The sequence below is a fragment of the Aristolochia californica genome, unplaced genomic scaffold (assembly GCF_029961685.1).
Source record: "Aristolochia californica isolate CCGP_79_NKW_82.1479 unplaced genomic scaffold, dmAriCali1.0.hap1 SCAF_6, whole genome shotgun sequence".
In the NCBI taxonomy this organism is placed as follows: domain Eukaryota; kingdom Viridiplantae; phylum Streptophyta; class Magnoliopsida; order Piperales; family Aristolochiaceae; genus Aristolochia; species Aristolochia californica.
Window position 1 is genome coordinate 38,268,278 of NW_027182257.1, and position 24,488 is coordinate 38,292,765.

General features: G+C 36.6%; 2 protein-coding genes across 3 annotated transcripts; both read right to left on the bottom strand.

The window, feature by feature from the left end:
• Positions 1 to 9,808: 9,808 nt before the first annotated feature.
• Positions 9,809 to 15,404, bottom strand: LOC137967087 (serine/threonine-protein kinase BSK5-like). Its single transcript, XM_068813513.1, has 10 exons — positions 14,607 to 15,404; positions 14,289 to 14,509; positions 14,055 to 14,190; positions 13,542 to 13,675; positions 13,360 to 13,465; positions 12,579 to 12,664; positions 11,321 to 11,509; positions 11,035 to 11,199; positions 10,362 to 10,475; positions 9,809 to 10,251 (listed from the first exon to the last, which is right to left on the bottom strand). Exons 1-10 carry the CDS (start codon positions 14,686 to 14,688, stop codon positions 10,006 to 10,008), a joined length of 1,479 nt encoding a protein of 492 aa, XP_068669614.1. The 5' UTR covers positions 14,689 to 15,404; the 3' UTR covers positions 9,809 to 10,005.
• A 792-nt stretch (positions 15,405 to 16,196) lies between these two features.
• On the bottom strand, positions 16,197 to 22,775 carry LOC137933993 (phosphatidylinositol:ceramide inositolphosphotransferase-like). Of its 2 annotated transcripts, XM_068778160.1 has the most exons (13): positions 22,625 to 22,775; positions 21,977 to 22,498; positions 21,706 to 21,795; positions 20,904 to 20,990; positions 20,121 to 20,189; positions 18,323 to 18,403; positions 17,844 to 17,915; positions 17,565 to 17,625; positions 17,370 to 17,472; positions 17,024 to 17,119; positions 16,885 to 16,931; positions 16,666 to 16,793; positions 16,197 to 16,568 (listed from the first exon to the last, which is right to left on the bottom strand). In XM_068778160.1, exons 2-13 carry the CDS (start codon positions 22,007 to 22,009, stop codon positions 16,488 to 16,490), a joined length of 948 nt encoding a protein of 315 aa, XP_068634261.1. In that variant the 5' UTR covers positions 22,010 to 22,498; positions 22,625 to 22,775; the 3' UTR covers positions 16,197 to 16,487. The 2 variants fall into 2 exon arrangements, with proteins under 2 accessions (XP_068634261.1, XP_068634262.1); XM_068778161.1 differs by lacking the exon at positions 22,625 to 22,775 and having other exon boundaries at positions 21,977 to 22,567.
• Positions 22,776 to 24,488: the final 1,713 nt, after the last annotated feature.

The window sequence follows — 24,488 nt, forward strand, 5'->3', positions numbered from 1 at the left end:
CTAAAAAGCCCATAGCTACAAATCTTGAAAATCAATGCTCTGATACCATGTTGATTTTCAGGACTCCATGGGGAGAAAACAAGAAGAAGAATGGGGTTGTGAACTTGTTTCCTAACCCTCCCCCTGATTTATAGATGAGTAAAACTATAATATTATAATTATGCCCTTAAAAATTAAATTAATTACATAAGTGTCATGTTTATGAGATGACCATCATTCCACCACTCTTGGATTTTTTAGCCTTTTTTGGTCATGTGGGCTTGAACCCATCTCCCACCTCTCTTGGACATGTAGGCTTTCCTTAGTAGTGTGGGTTTAAGCCAATCTTCCAACAAATATCTTTGAAGTAACTACCTTTGTTAATATGTCGGCTACTATACCATGAGATGAGACATGCTAAAATCTTATGATACCAGCTTGTAGTTTTTCTCTGATAAAGTGACAATCAACCTCAATGTGCTTTGTCCTCTCATGAAAATCCATATTATGGCAATATGAATGGCTAGTTGATTGTCACAATGAAGTTCTATAGGATTATATCTACTAAATCCCAATTATGTGAGGAGAGACATCACCCATATCAGTTTACTCACCACATGTGTCATGGCTCTTTATTCTACCTCTGCACTAGATCAAACTACTATATTCTACTTCTTGTTTTTCCAAGTCACCAAATTTCCTTCAACTGGTGCACCATATCTAAAGGTAGATTTTATATCATCTGAGGAGTCTGCCCAATCAACATCTACAAAAAAATTGACAATAATATAGGCATGGCATTTGCATATGTCCCTATCCAGGAGATTTTTTTTAGGTTTAGAAGGATCAGATCTAATTCTTGCCAATGAGAGCCCTAAAGCTTATACATGTACTAGCTAACAACACTTATTAAAAAATATATTTTAAAAAATATGTAAAATATTTAAAATAATCTACTCATGTTGCTTATCTTCTTGGTAGGTCATGTATAAAATTTGAAGTTCAGAATTCCATTTCTAGAATTTGGGGTTGAATCCTTTGCTCTAGGGTCGAATCCAATAAGCTACAATGGCTCTTTTAAGGGTCAAATCCTTCTTATGTTTCTACAAGGACCAACTCCTTTTTTATGTACTCAACTCCTATGTACTTGATCTTCTTACAAGGGTCAACTCCTTAAAATTAAAAATTTTGTAGTATGGGCTCTGCTCCATTTTGCTTGCAATTGATGGTATGTGCTCAATCTTTCACTATGGGGTCCACTCCTCCTGAAGATTTTGTTGAGATATGATTTGAAAATTAAAATCTCTAAGCCTTGAATTTTCTTGTATGCTTGACTCATTGTGTATGAGCTTGACTCCATGTACATGTGCTCAACTCCAAATGAGAATGGGTTCGACTCCACTTCTTCTGAGTTGTTACTTTTTACGACTTTTTAGATTTGTTTTTCTATCATTAATGATTGTGTTAAGCTTCAGGAACATGTGCTTGACTCCATTAACTTTGTGCTCGATTCCATCAATTTGTGGACGAATTAAAACTTTCAATTTAAATTGTACTTCTTCTTCTTCATGAACTTGACTCCTTGTGACCAGTTCTTAATCTAAAACTTATTTGTCCACACTTAAGAGTAAAAACACTAGTTGTCTATGTTTTTTATCATCAAAATCTAAGTAATGAGAAGTTTATGAGCTTCTTCCCCCTCACTCCCTTCTTCTTTTCTTCTTCTTCTCTTCTTACCACTAAGCACTCTACAAAGGATTAAAACCTAGAATCTAACCAGAGTAGGGATTCTAGGGTTGAAGTCTTAAACTTTCTCAAAACTTTTCATGCGAAGTGAGGCCAACATTCACTCCATGAAGCTATCAATGCAGATTTGTTTTCAAATCAACCTAATTCAACTGATTGAGATCTCTTCTCAAAGTAAGATGAATCCTAACAAATCTATTTTTAACTATTTTCCAATTCCTTTAAAGGGTATCTCCAATTATTCACCCTGGTCCTAGTCTATCAAGAGATATCTCATCACTCCTAACTTTGATGATCATTTGACCATGTCACCTCCTCTCTTCAAAGAAGAAGATGTTAGCTACAAACAATTATTGGAAGAAGACACTTTAGTAATCAATTGGATTATATATAGTATGGAAGAATTTGTGGCTAATAGTATAGTGCAAATAGAAACTGCCAAAATCATATGGGACACTTGTTCCAAACTTTATTCTACTTTCTCCAAAGACTCTATGATGTTTCCAAGCTATGTATAACACCAAGTATTCAAACAATCTGAACGAATATTTTGCAGGTTTTAGAGGCTTCTTGTAGCAATGAAAGTTAGCTCAGCCATACTCCATAGACATTGTTAGTCAAGAAAGGTAATGGGGATAATTAATTGAAGCTATTTATCTTGCCTATCTTCAACCTTATTTTGAGGTTGCCAAAACATATATTTTAAGTTCCACTGCAAGGTCACCTTTGATGATATTTGTCCCACCATGCTCTGAATTCCAATCAAGTCACCTAAACCAAATATGGAAATTGTTGATTCATCAGCTATGGTCTCCTAAAGTAATAGTACACTTTAGGGAGAGGCCGAGGCAAAAATAGTGGTACAAGTAGGGGTAGAAGCCAAAGTTTCAGAGAAGTCTCTAGATAGTCATCTACTCCTCTGTTTTGCTCTTACTGTGGTTTGAATAACCATTTGGTTGAGGGGTGTAGGGAGTTTCATGGAAAGCTAACCAACATGAATCAAGCATCTTTTTTTTCAAAAACCAAAAACATGGGATCCTCATTGCAACCAAGCGCCAAAAATCTCAATGAGGAAGATTATGAAAGACTTAAAAAATTTAAGAAAATTTTGGCTACATCTTCTAGTATTCCTCCTACGACTATTGCTACTATAGATATATCTTTTTCTCTTTCATGTTCCTATTTCACCTCGAATTGTTGATTCAAGTGTTTCTGAACATTTTACTTGGAAACTAGTTAATTGGTCCTCCCTATCTTCATGTCCTATGGATCGGTTTGTTTCAATTGATGAAAGCTCTCAAACCAATATTCGAGGAATTGGTTTTCCATCACCATTCCCATCCTTGCCAATGTCTAATGTGTTTTTTGTTCCACAATTTCTCATGAGTCTTATGTTTGTTAGTTACACCTTTCATCCTTCTTATTGTGTTTTTTGAGGCAACCAATCTAAGCATGTGATTGGTGGAGCCATTAAAGAAGATTTTATTTCCTGGATAATGCCATAATTTCAGCAATGACCATTTCACTTCGACGTACTCTTCAACATGCTCTTAAATGGCATAGTCGGTTGGGACATCCCTCTTTTAGCAAACTCCATTCCTTTGAAATTTGTTTCTAGTTTACCATGTGAATTCATAGGAGTATTTTTTCTTCTCGATCTGAGAAAGTTAGTTCTAGTCCTTCTTCTTTGGTACATTCAGATATTTGGGGACTAGTTCAAGTTCTTAAGATCATCAGTCAAAGTATTTTGCTTCCTTTGTGGATGATTTTACTCGAGTAACTTGGTTATTTATAATGAAAGATAGATATGAATTTTTCTCTATTTTTGAGTCATTTTATATTATATGGTCAAGACTCAATTCAACAAAAAATTCAAGTATTTTGTTCAAATAATGCCAAAGAAAGAATGTTACCTCAATGCTACTCCTTTTATAATGAAAAATGAATCATTCATTAGACATCATGCCCATATATGCCCCTCAAAATGGTGTTGCATAAAGGAAAAACTGACACCTCTTAGAAATTGATCGGGCCCTACTCCTATCCCTACATATTCCATAGTTTTATTGGCCTTATGTTGTGTTGATCGTTTGCTATCTTATTAATCGTATGCCCTCTAGTATTCTAAGTCTAAAGTGTTTGGTTGTGTTTATTTTGTTCATAATCAATTACCAGGCCAAAACAAACTTGTCCCAAAATCCTTTAAGTTCACTTTCTTGGGATATTCCAAGACTCAAAAAGGGTATGTGTTTTTTAGCTCTTCCCTACACAAAACCTTGACTTCTATTGATGTCACTTTCTTTGAGGAATAGCCCTTTTATTCTACAAGGTTCTCCACCTGGTTTTGAGGTTTTTGCAGGTATGCTTTGACCAACTAAGCCATTCAACCAGTCCATTCCGCAATGACATGTTCAACCATTATACCAACAATTTCAAGCTCTTTCCTCTCCATTGGTCAACCAATCACCGACCCAATCTGTTGATTCTGAGGTCAGTAAATCTCCTTCTTGTCCTACTATTTTTGGGCTGCCTTTTGATACTAGTCCTATAGTTATGTTCTTGTGTTCAACAACGAGGTTCCACCTCTCATCCTATTTCTCGTTGTTATGTCCACTCACCGGCTCTCCTCAGAGTGTTGTTCTTTTCTAGTTGCCTTATCTTCTATGTTTGTTCCCAAGGATCATATTGAGGCTCTAAAACATCTAGGATGGATAGTTGTTGTGGACGAAGAAATGGCTCCCATCTATGCTAATAAGACATGGGACTTGACTTCATTACCACTTGGAAAGAAACTTGTGGGTTATAAATGGGTTTTTACAGTGAAACACAATCGAATGGGCCTAGTATTCAATTGAAAGTAAGACTGGTTGCTAAAGGGTTTACCCAAACATATGTCATTGATTATGAAGAAAAATTTTCTCTATTTTCCAAACTCAACTCTGTAAGGCTTCTTAACTCTATTACTGCAAATTCTAATTGGTCTCTTCATCAACTAAATGCAAAGAATATCTTCTTTAATGGTGATCTTCTTGAGGAAGTCTACATGATTCAACCACCTAGTTTTGTATTTGAGAGGGAGAAGATGTGTAGACTTAACAAATCAACTTATGGCCTCAAGTAATCTCCTCAAGCATGGTTTGACAAATTTCGTAAAGTTGTGTACAATTTTAGCTTTAAGAGGTGTGAAAGGGATCATTCTGTGTTTGTTAGACACACTAACAATGGTGTCATTATTTTGGCTATTTATGTGGATAATATCATTCTCATGGGGAGTGATCAAAGGGGTATTAACTAGATAAAGAAAGGATTGTCCAAAAAAAATCAATCTAAAGATCTTGGATTTTTTATATATATTCTAGGAATTGATGTGTTACAATCTCACCAAGGCATTATTGTATCTCAAAGAAAGTATGTATTTGACTTACTTGAAGAAACAATAACATTTTGTTATAGGCCTCTTGATACTCCTATGGACCCAAATGTCAAATTGTGTTCAGAATCCAAAAAATGAAGTTGATGTTGGTAAGTTCCAAAGGCTGGTTGGTAAGATAATTTAGCCAATAGTTACTAGACTAGATATTTCCTTTGTTGTGAGTCTCATCTGCAAGTTTATACATAAACCTCAATTCTCTCATTGGCAAGCTTCTAAAAGAATACTGAGGCATTTGAAAAAGAACCTTAGACAAGGATTAGTATATAAGAATCATGGGCATTTTAAGGTTGAAGTATTTTCATATAAAAATTGGGCAGGTTCTCATAATGATAGAAAATGTTCTTCTGGTTTGTGTGCAATGGTTGGCGGCAATCTAGTGACTTGGCACAAAAGGAAACAATATTGTGGCAAGATCCAGTGTGGAGGTAGAATATAGGGATATGACACTAGCAAAGAGTGAGATTTATGACTGCAGTCTTTACTTACCAAGTTTGGTTTTCCAGTAGAGACCTTCATGCAACTTCATTGTGATAATCAAACAGTCATTCATATTGCTACAAATCCAGTGTTTCATGAGAGGACAAAATACATTGAGATTGATTGTTATTTTATTTGTGAAAAACTTAAAGCTAGAGTTATTAGTATGCATTACATTACCTCAAAGAATTAGCTTGAAAACATTCTTACCAAAGCAGTTGCATCGGGTCCACTTCAAGATTCATGCTCCATGTTTGGGGTGTTCAATGTTTTGTATCCCTAGCTTGAGGGGGAGTGTTAAAAAAATATCATGTAATAAGGCCCTTAAGTTATATTTTTATTTATTCTCTTTAAGTGACCAAGGAGCACTCTTCTGTATCATTGAAACTTTATATTATATATTTGAAAGTTGAAGGAGCTCACTTCAAACCTTATGAGTTGTCATCTCTTCTTTCTTCTACATCTCTTCTACCTTCAATCAGTTGCATCTCTTGTCTTCCTCTCTTCTTCTTTTCTTTTTCTCTTTTCTTCCTACCACTAAGCACTCTACAATGGATTAAACCCTAGAATCTAATAGTTATAAACCTTCTAAAACACAAAGAGAGATAAATAAGAGATTGGATTTTTTTGGTTGTCCGACTCAACCACGAATTTCCCTTGAAATAAATGATTATAACCCAAACTTGGCCCTAATTAACACATAATGACTTTACTACCCTCATGAATTGAAGTTATTTCCTTTTGTCCCAAATACACCCAACGCTTAAAACTACCCCCAAGATGATCTCTAGCAAAAATAAATAAAGTCTTCAATCTTTTTTAAGGCACACGCTAAACTATTTTGAAATTCGGCAAGCTTGTACGTATAGTGTATAAACAGATTTTGAAATCAATCAATCTTGTCATGGGTTGAAATAAGGTTGAGGTTTTAGGGACAAAAGTGGTTGGGTGAGGTTGGACTTTTGAAAAACTGACCTCGACCCAACCCATTCCTATCCTTATATTTGGACTCTCAAAATTTGAGTCAACTCAGTCGAGACAATCAATCTTAGTAACCCATCTGATAACTCACAACAAAGACATGGCCTAGTTGTTTTAAGTCTTTACATATACAAAGTTTTAACAAATACACAAAAGATGATTTTTCATCATTTCCCTAGAAATTATACTAATATTTATTAAAAAAATTATTAAATTTCTTGGTAATTTTCAAGTAAGGCATTAACTAGATTTTAGTTTTAAGATTTTTGAGACACCCTATAATCATGAAAAATATTTTAAATTTTTCCTTGAATCTGGATTTTCAATCAAAATATACTAAGGCACTTTTAGTGTCTTTTCCAAGAAAAAATGGAAAAGTATTGTTGGAAGATAGGCCCAAGCCCACACAACCAAGGAAAACCCACAAGTCCAAGTGTATTAGAAGATATATTCAAACCCATAGACCAAGGAAAGCCCACAAATCCAAGGGTAATAGAAGACAGGCTCAAACCCACAGACAAATAAAAGCCCACATGTCCAAGAGAAGTGGAAGATGGGCTCAAGGCCCACAGACTAAGAAGAAGGCCCGCACAGTGATTACAGGATGGAAAAAAGGTGGTCATCTCATAAAGATGGTATTAATGTAATTAGTTGAAGTTCTAGGGGTATTGTTGTAATATTATAATTTTATAAATATGTAGATTGAACTTCAAGGGAAGGGTTAGGACATAAGTCCATAACCTCTTCCTCCTCTTGTCTTCTCCCAATGGGTATCTCTATTTTTCTCCATGAGCTAAATCTATTAAGTCTTGAAAATCAACATAGTATTAAAACATTGATTTTTAAGACTCATAGCTAGCATTTTCAGGATTTTAGAAACCCATTTTTTGTCTTTGTCATATCGGTTGTTTATTTTTTATAGTTGTAACTTTTTTTTTATTTTTTATTTTTTATTTTTTTTATCGATCGTTTTCTCCTTATGCCTAGCATTACTTGGCGAAAACTCTATTTTTCTGCATCCAACCTGTTTTTCTTCCCGTAACTCCGTCTCTTGAAAAGCGGCTTTGTCTATAGTGGTTCGATCCGGCTACTGCAAACCCTTCCCAAACACAAAAAAGAAAAAACGAAAACCCTCTGTGTCGGCTTCCCCTTTCCCGTTACTCGCTTTTTTTTCATCTGCCGCTTCAGTTCCTTGTGCAAGGTCGAACGCCAGGACGGAGGTTCGCCGAGTTTGATTTTAATCTGCTGAAATTTCTGAAGTTCTTCGCTGGCGTTTTTCCTTCTCTGGTTCGCTCTGTTCGGAAGCGGAGAAGAAGATACACTGTAGCTGAACTAAAATTTCCCAAGTTAGGTAAGTTGGGTTAATCGAGCGCCTGCCGGGACTCGGACGAGCCAGCGAACCAGCAACCTGAGGATCACTTGGTTCTGTTCCGAACGAGTCAACTCTGACCAACTCGGTCAGGTCAACTCGACCGGGTCAACCTGACTCAGCTAACTTGGTTTTTGCCTCGGTTATATGGGTCCGGGTGCCAAGTTCTATACCTATTTCTTCTGCGACTCAGCTATATTGATTTGCTATTTGACTCGGCTTGACTCGATCCCTTTTTTCTCTAGCTATATTATTACTTGTTCCAGCGTATTATTTGGTGCAACTTCTTAATTTAGTGATGGACTCGCAACAGATTATTTTATGGGTCATTTTTAAGGATTATTTGATTTGTATTATAGGGGCTCAGACTAATTTCAAATTTGTCTCTTTGGCTGAGACATTATTATTGAATAATGACTTTCAGTTGCTGATTGTTGTTAACATTAGTTATTCTAATGAAGAAGAAAGCATATGGTGGCCCTAGAATATTATATTCCAAGTGATTAGTCGTTAACCCCCTTAATTGGCATTTATTACTCTTACCATTTGAGACTCGATACCCCGTATTGGGACACCGTGATGAAGGAGTTTTATTATAGAGGATAGGAGAATACCCAACATCTTGCATAAGTTATTTGACTGGAGTACGGAGCAATGTCTCACAGCTATGAGTGATTTTACTCTTACTTATATTATGCCAGTTGGGCCTCTTGGAAGAGACCACCAACTTGAGGGGGAGTATTGGAAGATATGGTGAACTGTCATTTTATACGAGAAGATCTTATACACCATTTACAACAAAGTGGGCGTTCATGATGACCAAGGAAGACCCATAAGTTCAAGTGTGATAGAAGATGGGTTCAAACTCACAAACCAAGGAAGACCCACATATCCAAGAGAGATAGAAGATGAGATCAAATCCGACAAACCAAGAAGAAGGCCCACAAGCCCGCACAGTGATGGCAGGATGGTAAATAAAGACTCATTTCATAGAGATAACGTTGATATAATTAGTTTAAATTCCAAGGGTATTATTATAATATTATAATTTTATCAATCTATAAATTGAGCTTTAATTGAAGGATTAAAACGTAAGTCCATAATATTTTCTTCCTCTTGTTTTCTCCCAATGGGTGTCTTTCTCTTTTTCTCCATGAATTAAATCCATGGAGTCTTAAAAATCAACAAATATTTATTATAAAAATATATTTTCAGGGACTATTAGTGCCTCATGTTTCTTGGAAACACTTTTCTAACTAAAAATTTTTACAAAAAAAATTATATAATTTTTCAGCCAAGATGGGCCCAAAAACCCTATGAAATTTTATTGAATAAGTATTTGATAGTTGTTGTTGTAATACTTTCGACACAATGCAATTTTGTATTTGACATTTTATTTTGCTAAAAATTATCGGATAATTATGGTAATGTATGAGATTGGTTATTACTTTCTATAGAAAAGGCAGTAAAAGGTCCGTTTAATTTTCCTTGGAAATTTCTAAAAACTTTCATGTAATTTCCTAGTAATGCACTAATTGGATTTTATCGGAAGGCTTCTTGGAAATATATATCCTAAGAAAAATATTTCTAGTTTTTCCTAGGATATAAATTTCCATGTAATTTTTAAGACCACATTAGTGCCCCTGGTCGGAAGTTTATATCCCAGGAAAAACTAAAAATGTTTTTCCTAAGATATACATTTCCAAGAAACCTTTAGATAAAATCCTATTAATGCCTTACAAAGAAATTACATGAAATTTTTTAAAATTTTCAAAGAAAAATTAATTGAACTTGTTAGTACGTTTTTGTCCACAAAAAAACAAAACACAAACTTTTGGATCTTCTTATGACCAAAGTAAACATACTAATAGCAGGCAAAAGATAGCAGGCAAAAACATAAAAAAAAAAAAACTATTCTTGCGATAAATCAATGCTAAACGGGAGAAAACTGAAAGGAAAAACAAAAGAGGAGATAGATACATTGTGCAAATTTGTATTGAGAAAAGAACCTATACAAGTTCTAGTTTCTGCAATTCTTTTTGGCTTCCAAAGCACTGCCATCCTTGAGAGTCTCTTGGGCATCGTTGTCCATTCCAAGGCTAAAAAGAGCAGCAGCCTGAAGGTAGAATGCAGTAGCCCATTCTGGGGACACCACCTGGGACTGCATTGCATCGCCCAATGCTTCTTGAGGCATGTCGTTCATGAGGTAAGATAAGCAGCGCCGAGCAAAAACAGTTGGGGAGACCATTGTTCCCCCATCAATGAACTGCAGAAGATACCAAAGTTAAACAAGGTGAAGTAGCACTCATGGCAAGTCTAATAACCACTTACGATATAATCGCAAATGAGTTATAACTTTGATTCTCTTAGACAAACCTGTGTATAACAATCAATGGCAGTACCAAAGTCTTTTACTCGGAACGCTGCATCTCCTTGTTTCTTAGAATTTAAGGTCTCTTGCATTTGACTTGTCCACATTTGAAAGGAGAGCTGCAGAAGACAAATGAAATTTCATTCGAATAACATAGCTATGTTCAATGTTCTAAAATAATAACAATAATGATGCAAATATGTTTCATTGAATGCCAAGGTGGAAATGGTGGTCACTTAGGGGAAGGGCCATTCCTTGCACCATATTTCAACCAAGTGACAAGGTAAAAAGGTATTAAAGTTGATCATGCAGCTTTTGATAAGACCAAACCAATAAAATCTTGGAAAACCCTCTTAGAGTCACTGCCTAGGTTTCCTTTTCTATTTTTCCTCCCTTCATAATTGAATGAATAATATTATAGAAAAGTGTAATCTATTTTTCCTCTCTTCGAAAATGGAAAAGTGTACTACAAACATCCAAAAATCAACTTATACTTCTTCATTTCAAAACCAAACCCGTTTCTTCTCATCTTATATTTGTTAGCTCTCGACTAATACACTAATTGCCTAGAAATGTAAAATACATGTATTTAGTCTTTGTTCTCGTGCCTTAGAAATGGTTAATTACACACAAGAGAAATGAAAAAAGAACATTTAGTTAAGCTAATAAAGTTGTTACCTCATTGGCAATCCCCTCGTCATCTTTGTAGCCTACTTTTTCCAATATTTCATGTATTGCTGTGAGATCCATTCTGGAGCAAGCTTCACCAAATGGCGTGAGAGAGAATGGCTCATTAGAGGAGATAGTCCCATGTGGAAAACCCATTAGTGTGTAGGAAGGCACCTGCAAAAGGCTCCTGGTTATAGAAGAATTCAAGAAGAACTAAATTTATTGGACGAATCTTCTTTGTCAAAGAAAAGAACAAGAAAATGTAACCCTCCATTCCTCTAGCAGTAGGATTTACCTCTGTTTCTTTCTGAAGAGATGTAAGGGAAGCTACTAGTGACTTTGCATTTGGCCTCTCCCTAGGTTCATATTGCAAACACCGAGAAGCTAAGCGCACCAATTCAGTTCCATCGTCGTTCGAGAAATGACCCTCCAGACAAGAATCCATCAACATCAAAAAGTTTTTCCCTCGGATGTGATCGAGAGCCTGCAACAAGTGGACAAAATCAAAAACTTCTTTTTCAGGAAAACAGAAGTTCCCTAGCTGCAATATGAAATTTATTCTTACGAAAAGAAACAGTTTGTATAGAAAGAAGGGAATGAACAACTGCATCTTGTTTACTTAGCCTTATGTTGCAGCAAAGTGGATCAGCATTGAAGAAAAGACAAATCCAACCTAGAAAAGTTTCAACAGTCTATCTAGACAATACTTTCTGTTATTTTATCTAATTAACCCACTTGAACGGTCAAAATAGTACAAGACATGAGGCCCTGGCCACTCTGATCAACCACCTTGGAGCAGTTGACCGAACCTGCACTTTACTGGCTCTCTCCAGCAAGAAAGAAGAAGCTCTGTGCGCTGTTAAACAGTTCCTTCACGCACCACTATTCAGTCAGCCCTCCCCAGATTGGTTATGGAGTTGCTTGTGATTGATTTCAGAAAACGCCAATCAAACTTGAGTTTATTGGAGTGCTTCAAATTTCAGAACTCAAATATCCAAGGCCATATTTTACCTCATTAATTATGAGCAAAGAGTGCTTCAGATATGAAATCTTATTATTGTTTTTGTTATGTCATGGTTGACAGAAAACTCGGACATCCTTTGGTGGAAGAAGTTAAATAAGCTCTCAGGGGTTCACTAACCAGTTCAGATTAAATAAGTGGCAGATTACCTGCTTACTATTGTATTTTTTGGAAAATTGATAATGCTTACTTTCAATAAGCCTATACAGCCATCATACTTGAATCCAAGATGCCACACAAAGAAACCCCCTAATGTGACAATAAAGCAAAAAGCTCAAGTTATCCTACTTAATTCCTTTTGTTTCCATTTTTCATCATTTTCTGAAGTATACTTAGCCTTACTGTTCTTTCTTCCAAACCAATGATGGAAAATCTAATTTCAATATACAAGATAAAGCAAGGACGTAACTGTTTTCTTATTAAGTACTTATATCTTTAATGAACAATGAGCTTCTGTTACTGCAGCAGCACAATGTTCAAATCTACATTTTCTATCCTATCAAGACTCAAAATGTACAATATGAGAACTTACATGACTTGGGGGGATATGCTTGCCACTTAGAAGGTCTAGCAATAGAGTACCAAAGCTATAGACAACACTTTCTGCTGTGACTCTCCCTGCAAACCAGGAACAAGGATATAAGAGTTAGCATTAGTTGATATTAACAGTACATATAACAATATTGAAAGGACATGATGATGAGGACTGTATTAATGTCACCCATTTGAATGGTAACGATCATGAATAAAAATTGGTAATATTGAAAGACTAGAAGGGAAAACATAGTTCATTATGTGTTCAGATTGTCATATTTGTTGATCAAACAACAATTGAAATTACGAACAACTAAACCTGAAAAGGTTAGAATAAGAAAGACCACCTATTACTAAGTCCTGCACAATATTTGCCAAGCAAAAGACAAGTTTGAGTGACTGTTAGGCACATAATTTTAAACTCTAAAAACGATAATATATAAGTGCAGGAAAGCAGCCAGAAACTGAAAAACAGATATGAGAAGAAACTACTTTTCCTTTTCTATTTTATGTTGGTGACTATGAAAGGATTACACTAAACACTTCAAGAAACTTCATTCAGGTCCCTTGAAAGATGAAAGTTGTTGCACAGGCTACTCCCATCTGCAACAGCTTTTAATAACTAATTTTAAGTCGTAAAATAATTGCCAGTTCTTCATGGATACTGCATGACATACCAATGACCCATATCCAGAATCAGAGTAAATGTTCATACAACATTTTTTTTAAATAAATGTGTTTGAAATAGCTACTATAACTTTTTCAGCCCCAATTATTACCTGTACGTAAGTACTCAGGAGGGGTAAAAGCCAAGTTTGTACTATAACTTTTTCCATCTCTACTATTTTTCATGAGACCAAAGCATGAAAGCCTCGGATTGCCATCCTGTAGAGCACTGATATACAATTAGGCCTAGAACATAAAAAGGAAAAGGAATTGACAAACTACAGTCAAGAACAACCTGGTCAAAAAGTACTCTGTAAGCATTTAGATCATGATATAAAGCTCGCCCTCTGCTGCTGCAGTATTCCAAAGCTTGTGCCAAATACAAAGCAACTCTTAACCTCATTGCCCACTTCATAGGCTGCGACTCCCCTGAATAAGGAGAATCACATTAAAATTAAAAATAAAAAAATTAACTTTGTCAAAAGAATATATATATATATATATATAACACACCAGCTAGATGATAATCCTCAATTGTTAGAGCAGTAGATGTAATTTCATTTTCGGTAGAGTAGATTTATTAGTAAAACCAACATGAAATAACATATCGAAGCAGCTTTTTTTCAGTTACAGAATTATGGTTTAGGACAGTTGACTGAGGTCAATTCGCGCTGTGTATTTAAAATACGCAGGCCGATGACAGTTGCAAAAAATGAAGTAGATAATCCACCTCATATCGTTTGTTGTTCAAATTACTAGAAATTATACACAATGACAAACAAATGCATTATTATTAGACAGAACTTACAGTGGAATAGATGCTTTGCTAGGGTTTCATTTGGCATGAACTCGGCAACTAATAATCTATCGTCACCTTCGCAGCAGCAACCGATAAGATTTGCCAATCGCTCATTGCGTAACAGACCCACCGACCTGGCTTCATCCTACGCAGTAGAAAAATGCATATCACTATACAAACTAAATGCCCAAAAACGCACGAAACAGAATTAGAAGCTAAGAGCTGCCGACTGTAGAAACGAACAAGGAACTGTCGGGAATCAGGCCAGGCGGACTTGTTGAATCGCTTAACAGCAATCTTTCGATCATTTTCGAGAATTCCTTTGTACACGACATTGGGCGCCTTTTCGCCATGTTCGGAAACAATACTCTCGACGGCGAAGTTGGAAGTGGCAACTCGAAGCTGGTCTAAACTGAACTCGGTGAAACCAGGGACGGAGTCGCGGTCATTCGTCCCTCCATTCTCTGCAACACCCGCCAAAGATAAAAGGAGACAAGCAATTAAGGAAATGCAGGAGAATGTACGTCGATCCGTCGAACCGAGTCACTGAATGGGACTTACCGAGATCAGCCGACTCAAGGACTGTGGATTTGAGACGAGGATGCCACCAGCAGAGGCTGAATTTGGAGCAACTGGCTCCCATTGTCTGAGACAAGGACCGATCGAGGTGAGAGAAGCAGAAGCAGAAGCAGAAGAAAGAGGAAGACTGTTTTTCTATCCTAAAAGAGTAGAGTCATTAAAAGCACCGGTCACGAAGAGAAAGAGGGGAGGGAGAAAGACCAAAGGAGAGAGGTTTCGGATATAGTAGCAGCAGCGAGGAAGATTTGTGGATCCAAGGTAACAAAAAAATCCAATTTCTTCCTTTTCCTTCTGGTTTTCTCTATAGGAAACGTTTTTGGGTGGCTTTGTATGAGTTGCAAAAGGGCCTTTCCCCTTTCCTGATTCAGCTGTCTGCTTTTCTGCATCTCACTACCCTCATCATTTGACCTTCCTTTACCATTCTGTTTTCCCTCGCCCCTTCGCCCATCCCCTTCTTTGCTTCTTCTTCGCTTAACTCCTCTTCTTTGCTTAACGCCTCATCTTATGTTTCTCCCTCCCCCGCTCTTCTTCTTCTTCTACCTGTTTTTGAGACAAAATGAATCAGCACTCGCGGGAGTGAGCTATTCTTTTCACTCGCGGCCCCACTTCAGATTCCCGTTGAGTACTCTCACATACCCGCTTCACGTGAGTCCCATGTGCCCGATTGCCTTCCCAGAAATTCATTACTCGTTTTCCTTTCTCTCCCTCCCTCTCTTTCTTCCTCCATTCTCCCTCCACAACGGCCGGGAGGTCGACGCAGGCACTTCTTCCTCCATTCTACGTAACGCTCGACGCAGCTTTTTCTGTTACTGTCCAAAGCAAGCACTGATACGAAAAGAAGAACCGTGAGGCTGCCCACCCGGAGACAAAATAATGAGCTTCGTATCCCTCTGTGTGCAGCCGCATTACGGCAGCATAAAGGAAAGATTGCTGTTATTTTTATGTTTCTTGTAGCGCTAAATCGGCACTAACTAGTCTTAACGAGTTCCTACCGTAAAGAAGAAATTCCTTTCGGATCAGGGAAGGATGGAGACGTGAATGGAGGAGAGGAGTTTGTCTTTTGGCTGTGAACAGGAAGCCTCCTTATAAATGACTCGTAAAATCGAAGAGCTAGTCATGTCGTATCGATACTAGGTTAAAAAAAACGATGGGCGACGGCGTACAGCTTATTTGATCTTCGCCTCCTCCCATAATCATGACGCCTCCACTGCTTCGCATTCATTTACCCAAATCTTCAGTGATGTCGACGATGAACATGAAAAAGCGAAACGAAGAGCGCCAAGCAAAACAAATGAAATGTGGAAGACAGGTTAAACCTTGTTCATCACTCACAATCGAAGTCCCGTCTGTCTCACCCTTACCCAGCGTTTCTCTCACCTGCGTTCATCGCAACTGCTAGCTTTTGATATACGAGATTAGCTGATTTTGGAAGTTAATAATCTTATCCCAGAACGACGGCTTCCACTCATTTGTCTCTTTGTACTGTGTAAGACGATGATTCCCGTGCTCTCTCTGCATCTCCCTCTTTCACACGCAGAGAAAACAGTAATTAACAGGGTCTCGTGCCCCTCTTTTCGCATTTAATAACAAGACCCTCTTCTGCATTTTAAATCAGATAACGCGATTGGGAAGCGCCGAAAAGGGAGGGCATACATGAATTTAGTACCTGTTCATACATATTTTTCCATGTGAGGGAGCACAGATGATGAATGCAATATTAGCTCCCCATGTTACAATGCAGGTCAGAGAAGCCATGAATTAAGGAGGAAGTAAGACGGTAATGAAACAAATCAACCCCAGTAAGTTCCATTTCTGCCTCCTACTGATACATACACAAGGAGCCCATTCTGCACCACGCTTGCATCATGTGCTGTTCATGGGACCATCGGCATTAACGGCATTAACATCCTCAAGAAGCTTCCCATTGACTTGTGTTCTTTGTCTCTGAATCAAGTTTTGATAGTGTAAATAACTAGATGATATTAGGGTTGAGAAAAGAATATGAGGTGAGGTCAATTGAAGAGGAACAGACGAGCCATACCCAATCTGCGGAATCCAAAGAATTTCCATTCATGAGTTTGTGGTTCTCCTCTTTAGATTTGCTATCTCTGTCTTTGGTGCTCAAGGGGAGCATAGGAGATGGGACTCCACTGCTCCGGTCAGGCAGTTCTGCAATGAGAAACACCACATTGTCATTACAGGACAAGAGACAAACATACACATACAAGCACAACAAGGGGAGCAAGAGACCAGAACAAACCTGGAAGTTTTTTGTCCACAAAAAACACCACCAGATTCACTGTGTACCTGATAAAAGTCCACATCCGCATTAGTTTAAACCAAAAAACCATAACTATTTAGATAACCTAAAAACGACCAGAAAAAAAGAGATATTTTACCATGCCACAACAACATCGACTGTGTAATGCTTGCGTGAAGCAACGATCAAGAAGCTGAGAGCCACAGCAATTAACCACGCAATTTGCTTGATACACCTGTAAGCCATGTCGAAAGGGCATGGTTGAAATACAGCTACGAGGAAGCAATTCCATAAAGCAATCTATACAGTTCTGGAACAGTTTCATCAAGAAAACCATCCCTAAAAATAGGACAACTGAATTCTATATGAGGTGATTCTTTCTACATTTAAGTTAAAAGTATAACATACTGACAAAATCAGATAGACAGTTCCTACTTTCTATTAGACAGAATTAAATGTTGATAGAATCAGATAGATTGTAGTACCTTTTAGTGCCATACTTCTGATAGGTGAGAACAAAAACAAGGGTAAAGATCATGTGAGATGAAAAAATCAAATCACCACAACCATATATTACACCATGGGGAACTGCACTTGAGACGAGAGAAATGAACATTATAAGTTAATATTTTTTAATCAACATAACATCACAGCTAAAAAGCAACAAAGCTGTCCCTTACAATTAATGAGAAGAACTTCAACTACACTGTCTGGACGAGGCAATCTTGCAAGTTTAGATCCCTGAAAGAAAGCATTTTTTCAATAAACTTGCACTAGATTCAAATTGTTACGAGTTCTAATGACCTCTCAACTATGTTGCCTCACTTAATTCTACTTATTTGAATAAAAACACTTGACTTTAAGTTACAATATTTCCTCTTGAGCACTCACATTTCATAGAAAAAAAAAAAAAGATATGCAAGAACACTGAAAACAATCATGTTTGATAAGGATGTTACCTCACGGCAGTGATAGTTAGGACCTGGAAGCTGTGTAGAATAAAATGTGATAATACGGAGGGTCTGGGAAGCCTGCAAGAAACAAAATCATTAGCCTCAGAATTCACACTGTCTTTTAACTGACAGAAGTCACACTTGTTCTAAATTATATGTTTTTAATTCCATCGTATCCAGATAAACTAATGCTAGGCCATATTTACAAACTAATGAAATAACAGGATGACCCCACATGCATATGCAAGGTGTTAGTGCTTTTTTATGCAGGGTACTCTTGTCAATGCACTGAGTCAGTCACCACAGCAATGTGTCATAGATTTTTTAGCATCTCTTTCCTCATCAAATGCAGCTTGGACTTTACAAGCAGTCGCATCGACAGCGCAGAAACAAATGTAAGTGGCATAAAACATCCTAAGAATAGCAGAAATAGGTCTTTCAAATTCTATATATAGTTTTTTACTATAAATTATATATACACTTACAACTAGGAAAGCTAAAACCCTGCGCCAGAGAAGAACAGTGTAGAATTTCTTGCTTTGGAGAATGAATGGATGGAACGTCCACTGCAACAGAAAAATAGAATAAGTAGAAAGAAGGCAACAATTTTACAAATACAAGTGCAACTACACAACTAGAATATATATGCAAAACATAGAACCTAAATAACACTGACGAATGCGAAATATTTATAGTAAAAACATTTCAAAACATTCTGCTAAATTAGCTACCAGGGCATATAACAATAAACAAGAAAAGGAAGTAAATAGCCATCACAAAAAACAAGACTAGTTTTTTACATCAGCATAAGGTAGAGTAACAATCACATCCAACTTCCACAGACTCTTCATCCTCCCACCCACAATGCCTCCTCATCCCCCCATCCACAACTAAAATCCCACCATTATTTACAAATAAACATACTGAAAGGGAATCAATAAGCTTCACAAACATTGAAGACCCTGATGATGAGCTACAATTAAGTAGGAGCATATTTGATTTTGTTCCAAAAAAACCAAAGTAGAAGTTTGCTTCTGACAGTTGCTTTTTTTCCCCATATATCCATAGCCTGTCTGGCAAGATTGAGATTGATAAAATATCTTATGAAAGAGATCAGTAACAACAATTTTGCTCAGATTGTATGATAATAGCTTCATAATAAAGGGATGATCGTTTTGACAACTTAATCTTTAATAAAAAAAACCATAACAAAAAGTTATCAAATACAAGGATCTTTGATAGCAGATCCATTTAATCAGGGGAAGGTAATCCACATTATCTTTTTCAACAAGCAGATTCCAGGAGCTTATCCATCTGATTAGCCCTATTTGAGAAGGGCTAGTAGTACGAATTATCCTAACATTACAGACCTTACCGATTGTCCCCTCCCATGAATGGTTAACTGAAGCAATGATGGGGGTTCTATGGGTAATCTAATCCAGCAAACAAGGGTGGAATAATCTGGGAATCTGAGGGTATGTCCATCTTGTTCTCTACATCTTTCAGTCAATCCAATTCTCAAGAGATGGAAACGGCCCCTTCTCCAAAGGGTTTGGATTCATATCAGTCACTTCTCTGTGACTCCCATCGCTGAGGGGGATTCAGCAATAAGCAACAGATGGGTTTCAGGGAAGAGATCTCCATTGGGGCCATTCATGCATATCTTCGATGAGATTGCTGACACTCGCTGATGATGGATAGTTTCTTGGGCTTGTAACTGAGAACTGTCAACTGTCTAGCCAATTCTATAACAAGATGCAGGGCTTCCCTATAGTTTTGGGGTCAACCTTGCCTCTGGAATAGTATTTCCAATTATTGTTGCTTTTTATTGCAATTGTAGCTGTCTTTGGCCAAACGTACTCATTTTCCTTCAAGGAGCTTTTCTTTAACAAAATCTCTCTGTCATCATTTTCAAGAAAAAAAAAAAAAAAGACAGCACTGCTAATTTGCAATTAACCAAACAGGCAGCTTTAACAAGCCAGACAACAAAAATATATGATGCATGAAAGTACATATTCAAGCTTTCTTCTCATTTAAAATTGGATCAAACTTGACACTAAAGGTTCAAGAAAGCCCTATATAAAGAAGAAAGGAAATGAACAAAAAACAGAAGCCTTGCTCAAGGTTATTGGTGTGCTTTGAATTTAATGCATCATGCAAGTTTGTTAAGCTATAACTATTATAGGACCACTGAATCACCCGTAACATCAGAAGAGAAACATAGTTACAAGAAAAATCTAGACCATCCAGAGAGAGGCATGGTAATTTGAGAAAGACACTTACCAATACAAAGGAGACAAACAGGAAAGCAAAAAGGGTCTCACTGATATAAGCTCTCTCTTGTCCAAGCTCCTATGCACAGTAACATCAAAGAATATAAGGTCAACTCTTCAAATACACCTAATCAACACATGAAATTTGTTTTGAAGACTTCAAATAATTGAATGAGATAAGTTCTTTCTACTTTGAAATAATGAAAAATAGAGTGAAATTAAAAGAAAAGTTTAGTTCATTTCTCCCATTATTTGCGATATTTAAGCTAAAATATTTTTTTTAACATGATGAGAAATAAGACTCACTAAATAATAGAATAAAGTAGAAAAAATTAAAAATAATATACTATATTCTTATTTTGCTGAAGTTGCTTTTACTGAAATGAATGAAAAGTTGCTACATAAAGTGCCATATTACATAATGGCACTGAAATCAATTGTAATGTTGTTTCGGGAAATGTGTCCATCATGATACGGACACTCATCAGATACTAAGAATCGTTATCACAGCTCTACATCCATAAACCAAGAAAATGACTGAGACAGCAGTAAGCCAGTTTTTCAATTGGTGAAGTGAGAAGCTGTCCTTGAGACCGGAGAAGCAGTTATAACTATCAAGGCTATGGCTATGATAATGAAGCATATACACAGTGCTCACCTTGAAAGTTTGTATTTGTGCAAATGCACGTACATAGAAAACTATATAGTCATTAACTTTTCATAGGAAGGCACATAGCCCAAGTATAAGAGCACGCCAGCAAGAGATTAAGAGAATGTAAAGAATATCACTCACCGGAAGGAGAAAGAACCCAAGATCCTGAAGTGTTGGTCCTGGGCGGTGTATATAATGAACTCCTCGAGCAGCTAACCCATGAATATACTGGTGTAGATAAAAATTTATTGTCAGTCTCCAGAATTTTTTACCTTAAAATTTTTCAATCAAAAGGAAAGACATTTTGTTGCTTTAACATCTAGCAAAGGGAAACAAGAGTTAAGCAGAAAAAGCCAAGATCCATCAACACTAATAGACCAGAGAACAGAAGCCACAATACGTTTCAGCTTGTTGTCAGGTATAAAAATCTGTCGACCTCCAAGCATGGTCAGAGCTTCAGAAATGTCACCAGGAAATGGGCAAACCCATAAAATCCGCATACTCAGGACATTAATTGTCTCAACGTTTTTTAAAAGGCTCTTTTTTTTGTGAAAAAACATCTTCTTTTAAATTAATTATTTAAAACCACCAAGCACTCATTTTTTGTTTATTTTACATATCCAAAATAATTGAACAGTACAAGGGGGATCAAAGCCAGCATATGACAGGCATTTCAAGTTCAATTGTAAGAACCGTGTCGTTCTTCTAAGGTTCAGGAGAAGAGGAAAAAGTCAGGTACTCCAATTTGCAATTCTAAAGGAAGAGCAAAAAGAGCCCTTGTTGATTGTTCTTCTCATATTGATTAAATATCTTAAAAAAAATAAAAAATCATCACAAACCTAGTGAATTGACATGGATTGTGCATTAAAATATTACTTCAAAAAAAAAAAAAAAAAAAAACAGCATTGATCATCTCTGAAAACAATTGGGAACAAAAAGAGACCTGAAAAATTAGTCCGGCAAGAAGAAGCTTCCACTTTTCGGCTAATAGCTGCAACTCTACAAACGTTTCCATGCAAACCCTTCTCCATAACTTCTCAACAAAACCAGAAAATCCAGTTAAAAGGAAAGCAACGATAACTGAATAAAGGAATTATGACAGAAGGCAAGCCGAAAAATAGATTAGGAGGATGAAAGAAGAAACAAAGGGAGAAAAAAGGGGAAGAAAAGCAAAAAAAAAAAAAAAAAAAAAGAAAAGAAAAACCGGTACCAACCTTGGACCCTTCGCGAGCAACGTAAAACGTCATCTCCGTATCTGGCAATCACTGCCATATTACTTCATAATCCGACGATTACCTTCGACATCCTAGAAGGGGTCCTCACTCAAAATCTCATCAAGTCTTCACAGCAAAATTTGAAAATTTTAAACAAGATAAAATCAGGGAATGCCCTCTTCCCGGGAGGAAACAGCGCAGGATCGGTTGGTATCGCTCGGAAGCGCTAAAGTCCCACAAGTATACCCAGATGACTTATCTTCAAACCTGATCAAAATCAAAGATCTCGATCGTCCTCAGACAGAAATTGGCTGTTGCCCAACGGAAGAACCGATGCAGAGGCACAAGTTTCGTTAGAACAACAGATCGGCTTCGTCGGAAGTTGATAAATGACTCGATTGATATACGTACGCGAGGAAATGGCAGAACGCGGGTTGGACGCGGCCTTTTGGACAGTTGAATATAAAGAAAAAGATCCTCGCTACGCGACCGTAGAGGAAAGGAGGTGGAAGAGCGTGGAAACTAGAGAAATCGAGAAATAAGAATAAATAAATAAATACATAAATGATGATGATAAAAGACAAAAAGTAAAATTCAATTTTTTAAATCTAAATTAAAATTAAAATAAAAAGGGAATTGGATCATAACCTCGAAAACACTTTGAAAAAGAAAAAAGGCAAATATTCTCTCTGAGTTAATTTAATGGAAGACAAGTTGGAGGTTTCCGAAGGCAGCAGGACTCGCTCGAGTTCCGATATCTGGCAGAAAACGCGACCTCCGGCCGCGGCCTGCAAATTGGGACGAGAAAGGAACCCGACGAGAGAGAGAATTTCCTCATATTTTTCTTAAGTTTCCTTCACTCCGTATTTATTGTTACCTTTCGATTCGGCCGAAGTTCGAGCTTGACCAAGCGACGAATCAACCCCGTTATGGTTAAGGAAACTACAGAACTTCATATTCTCAATTAGGGATGAAGGAACCAGTCACCTCAGGTGGAATTCAACAAAGCGCCCGCCCTGTATCGTTAACCGAATTACTGAAATTTTAATCCGGTTTCATCGATCCAGTTTAATTTGCCCAAAACGCAAGGTAAAGACCGGATTCAAATCCAAGTGGAAATGACCTAATTAATACTGGACCAAACTCTTATGCCAGGTTCCAAATCAACTCAATGGTCACCTGATCTTGATACCACTCTCCATGTAAATGGGTCTCATTCACCTTTGTCATGTTTGGAAGGTGCAAGAACCATAGCTCAGGAAAATTCCACTAAGCATTTCATTCGCAAGAAAATATAAAGAGATTGAAGGCCCTTTTTAAGCCATGTGTAACCCTTAATTACACAAATTGACTACTCCCCTAGAAATTTAATTACATAATTAGATTTAGGCTCTAGTCGGCACTCCCTTTTTAAATTACAAGCTCTTGAATGACAATTTTTCTAACATTAAGGTACCGGAGAACCTCTATCAAAGAAAGTTTGAAAATACAAAAGAAAAAATAAAATTCGTAATTTTTATTAGAGAAATAGCCCTTTCTCCAAGTGAGATCCAAGCTTTAGGATCTTTAAACATGTAAGACAAATTGTATGGAGCTTGATGGAACTATGTATGCTAGGAATTTTGAGAAAAGATGAGGGATTTGAGAAAATACAGCATTTTTCTCTCAGAGAGGGTAAAATAGAAATTTGAAATACAAAATAATTTTTCAATGGTTTGATATGCTAATATAAACTCAATTAATTCGTCCCTAACTCGTTTGAGACCTATTTATAAGTTTCCTACCCAAAATAGTCATTTTTGCCCATTACCGCAAAGCAACAAAAAGTGTTGATCAATCATCGGAAAGGTATGATCGATCAATCGTGTGTAACGACAATAATTTTTTGTATTCCTTAGGCTTATTGATTGATCATAGAAAATAGGTTTTCATACCCTTCAAAAAAATCACAATTGATTAATTGATCCTACCCAATTGATCGATCATGTTCTATGTCCCTTTTTGGCATATTTTAAGATGTTCTAGTAAGTTTTAAGCATTGATATGCATCGGCTAAACACGATTTTGAAAATATTTATGCCCTAAAGCTCCATCATATAGATGTGCTTAAAAAATCAAAGTTCAATTGGCTACTTAGCTAGAGTTCTTGAGATTTTCTAATGATACTCAACCTCTAGTCTTCAAATATTTTTTCATCTATTTTTTGTAAGTTATTCTTCTCAACAAAAATCTTAAATATTTTTGTTTTGGGCTTTAACTTGACAATTTGATTAATCATCCTTTTGTCTTGAGTTTTTGAAAATACATTAATAACCCCGTAAGTAGTACACTTTCAAGCTACGCATTTTGTTACCATCAAAATAATGAAGACCAATATGATTTTACCATTGGTCTAAGAATCTCACTCTTTTTGGTGATGACATAATCCATAGCTTAAAGTTTATCTATATATATATATATATATATATATATATATATATATTCACACACATGTTGATAATTTTTGGAAATG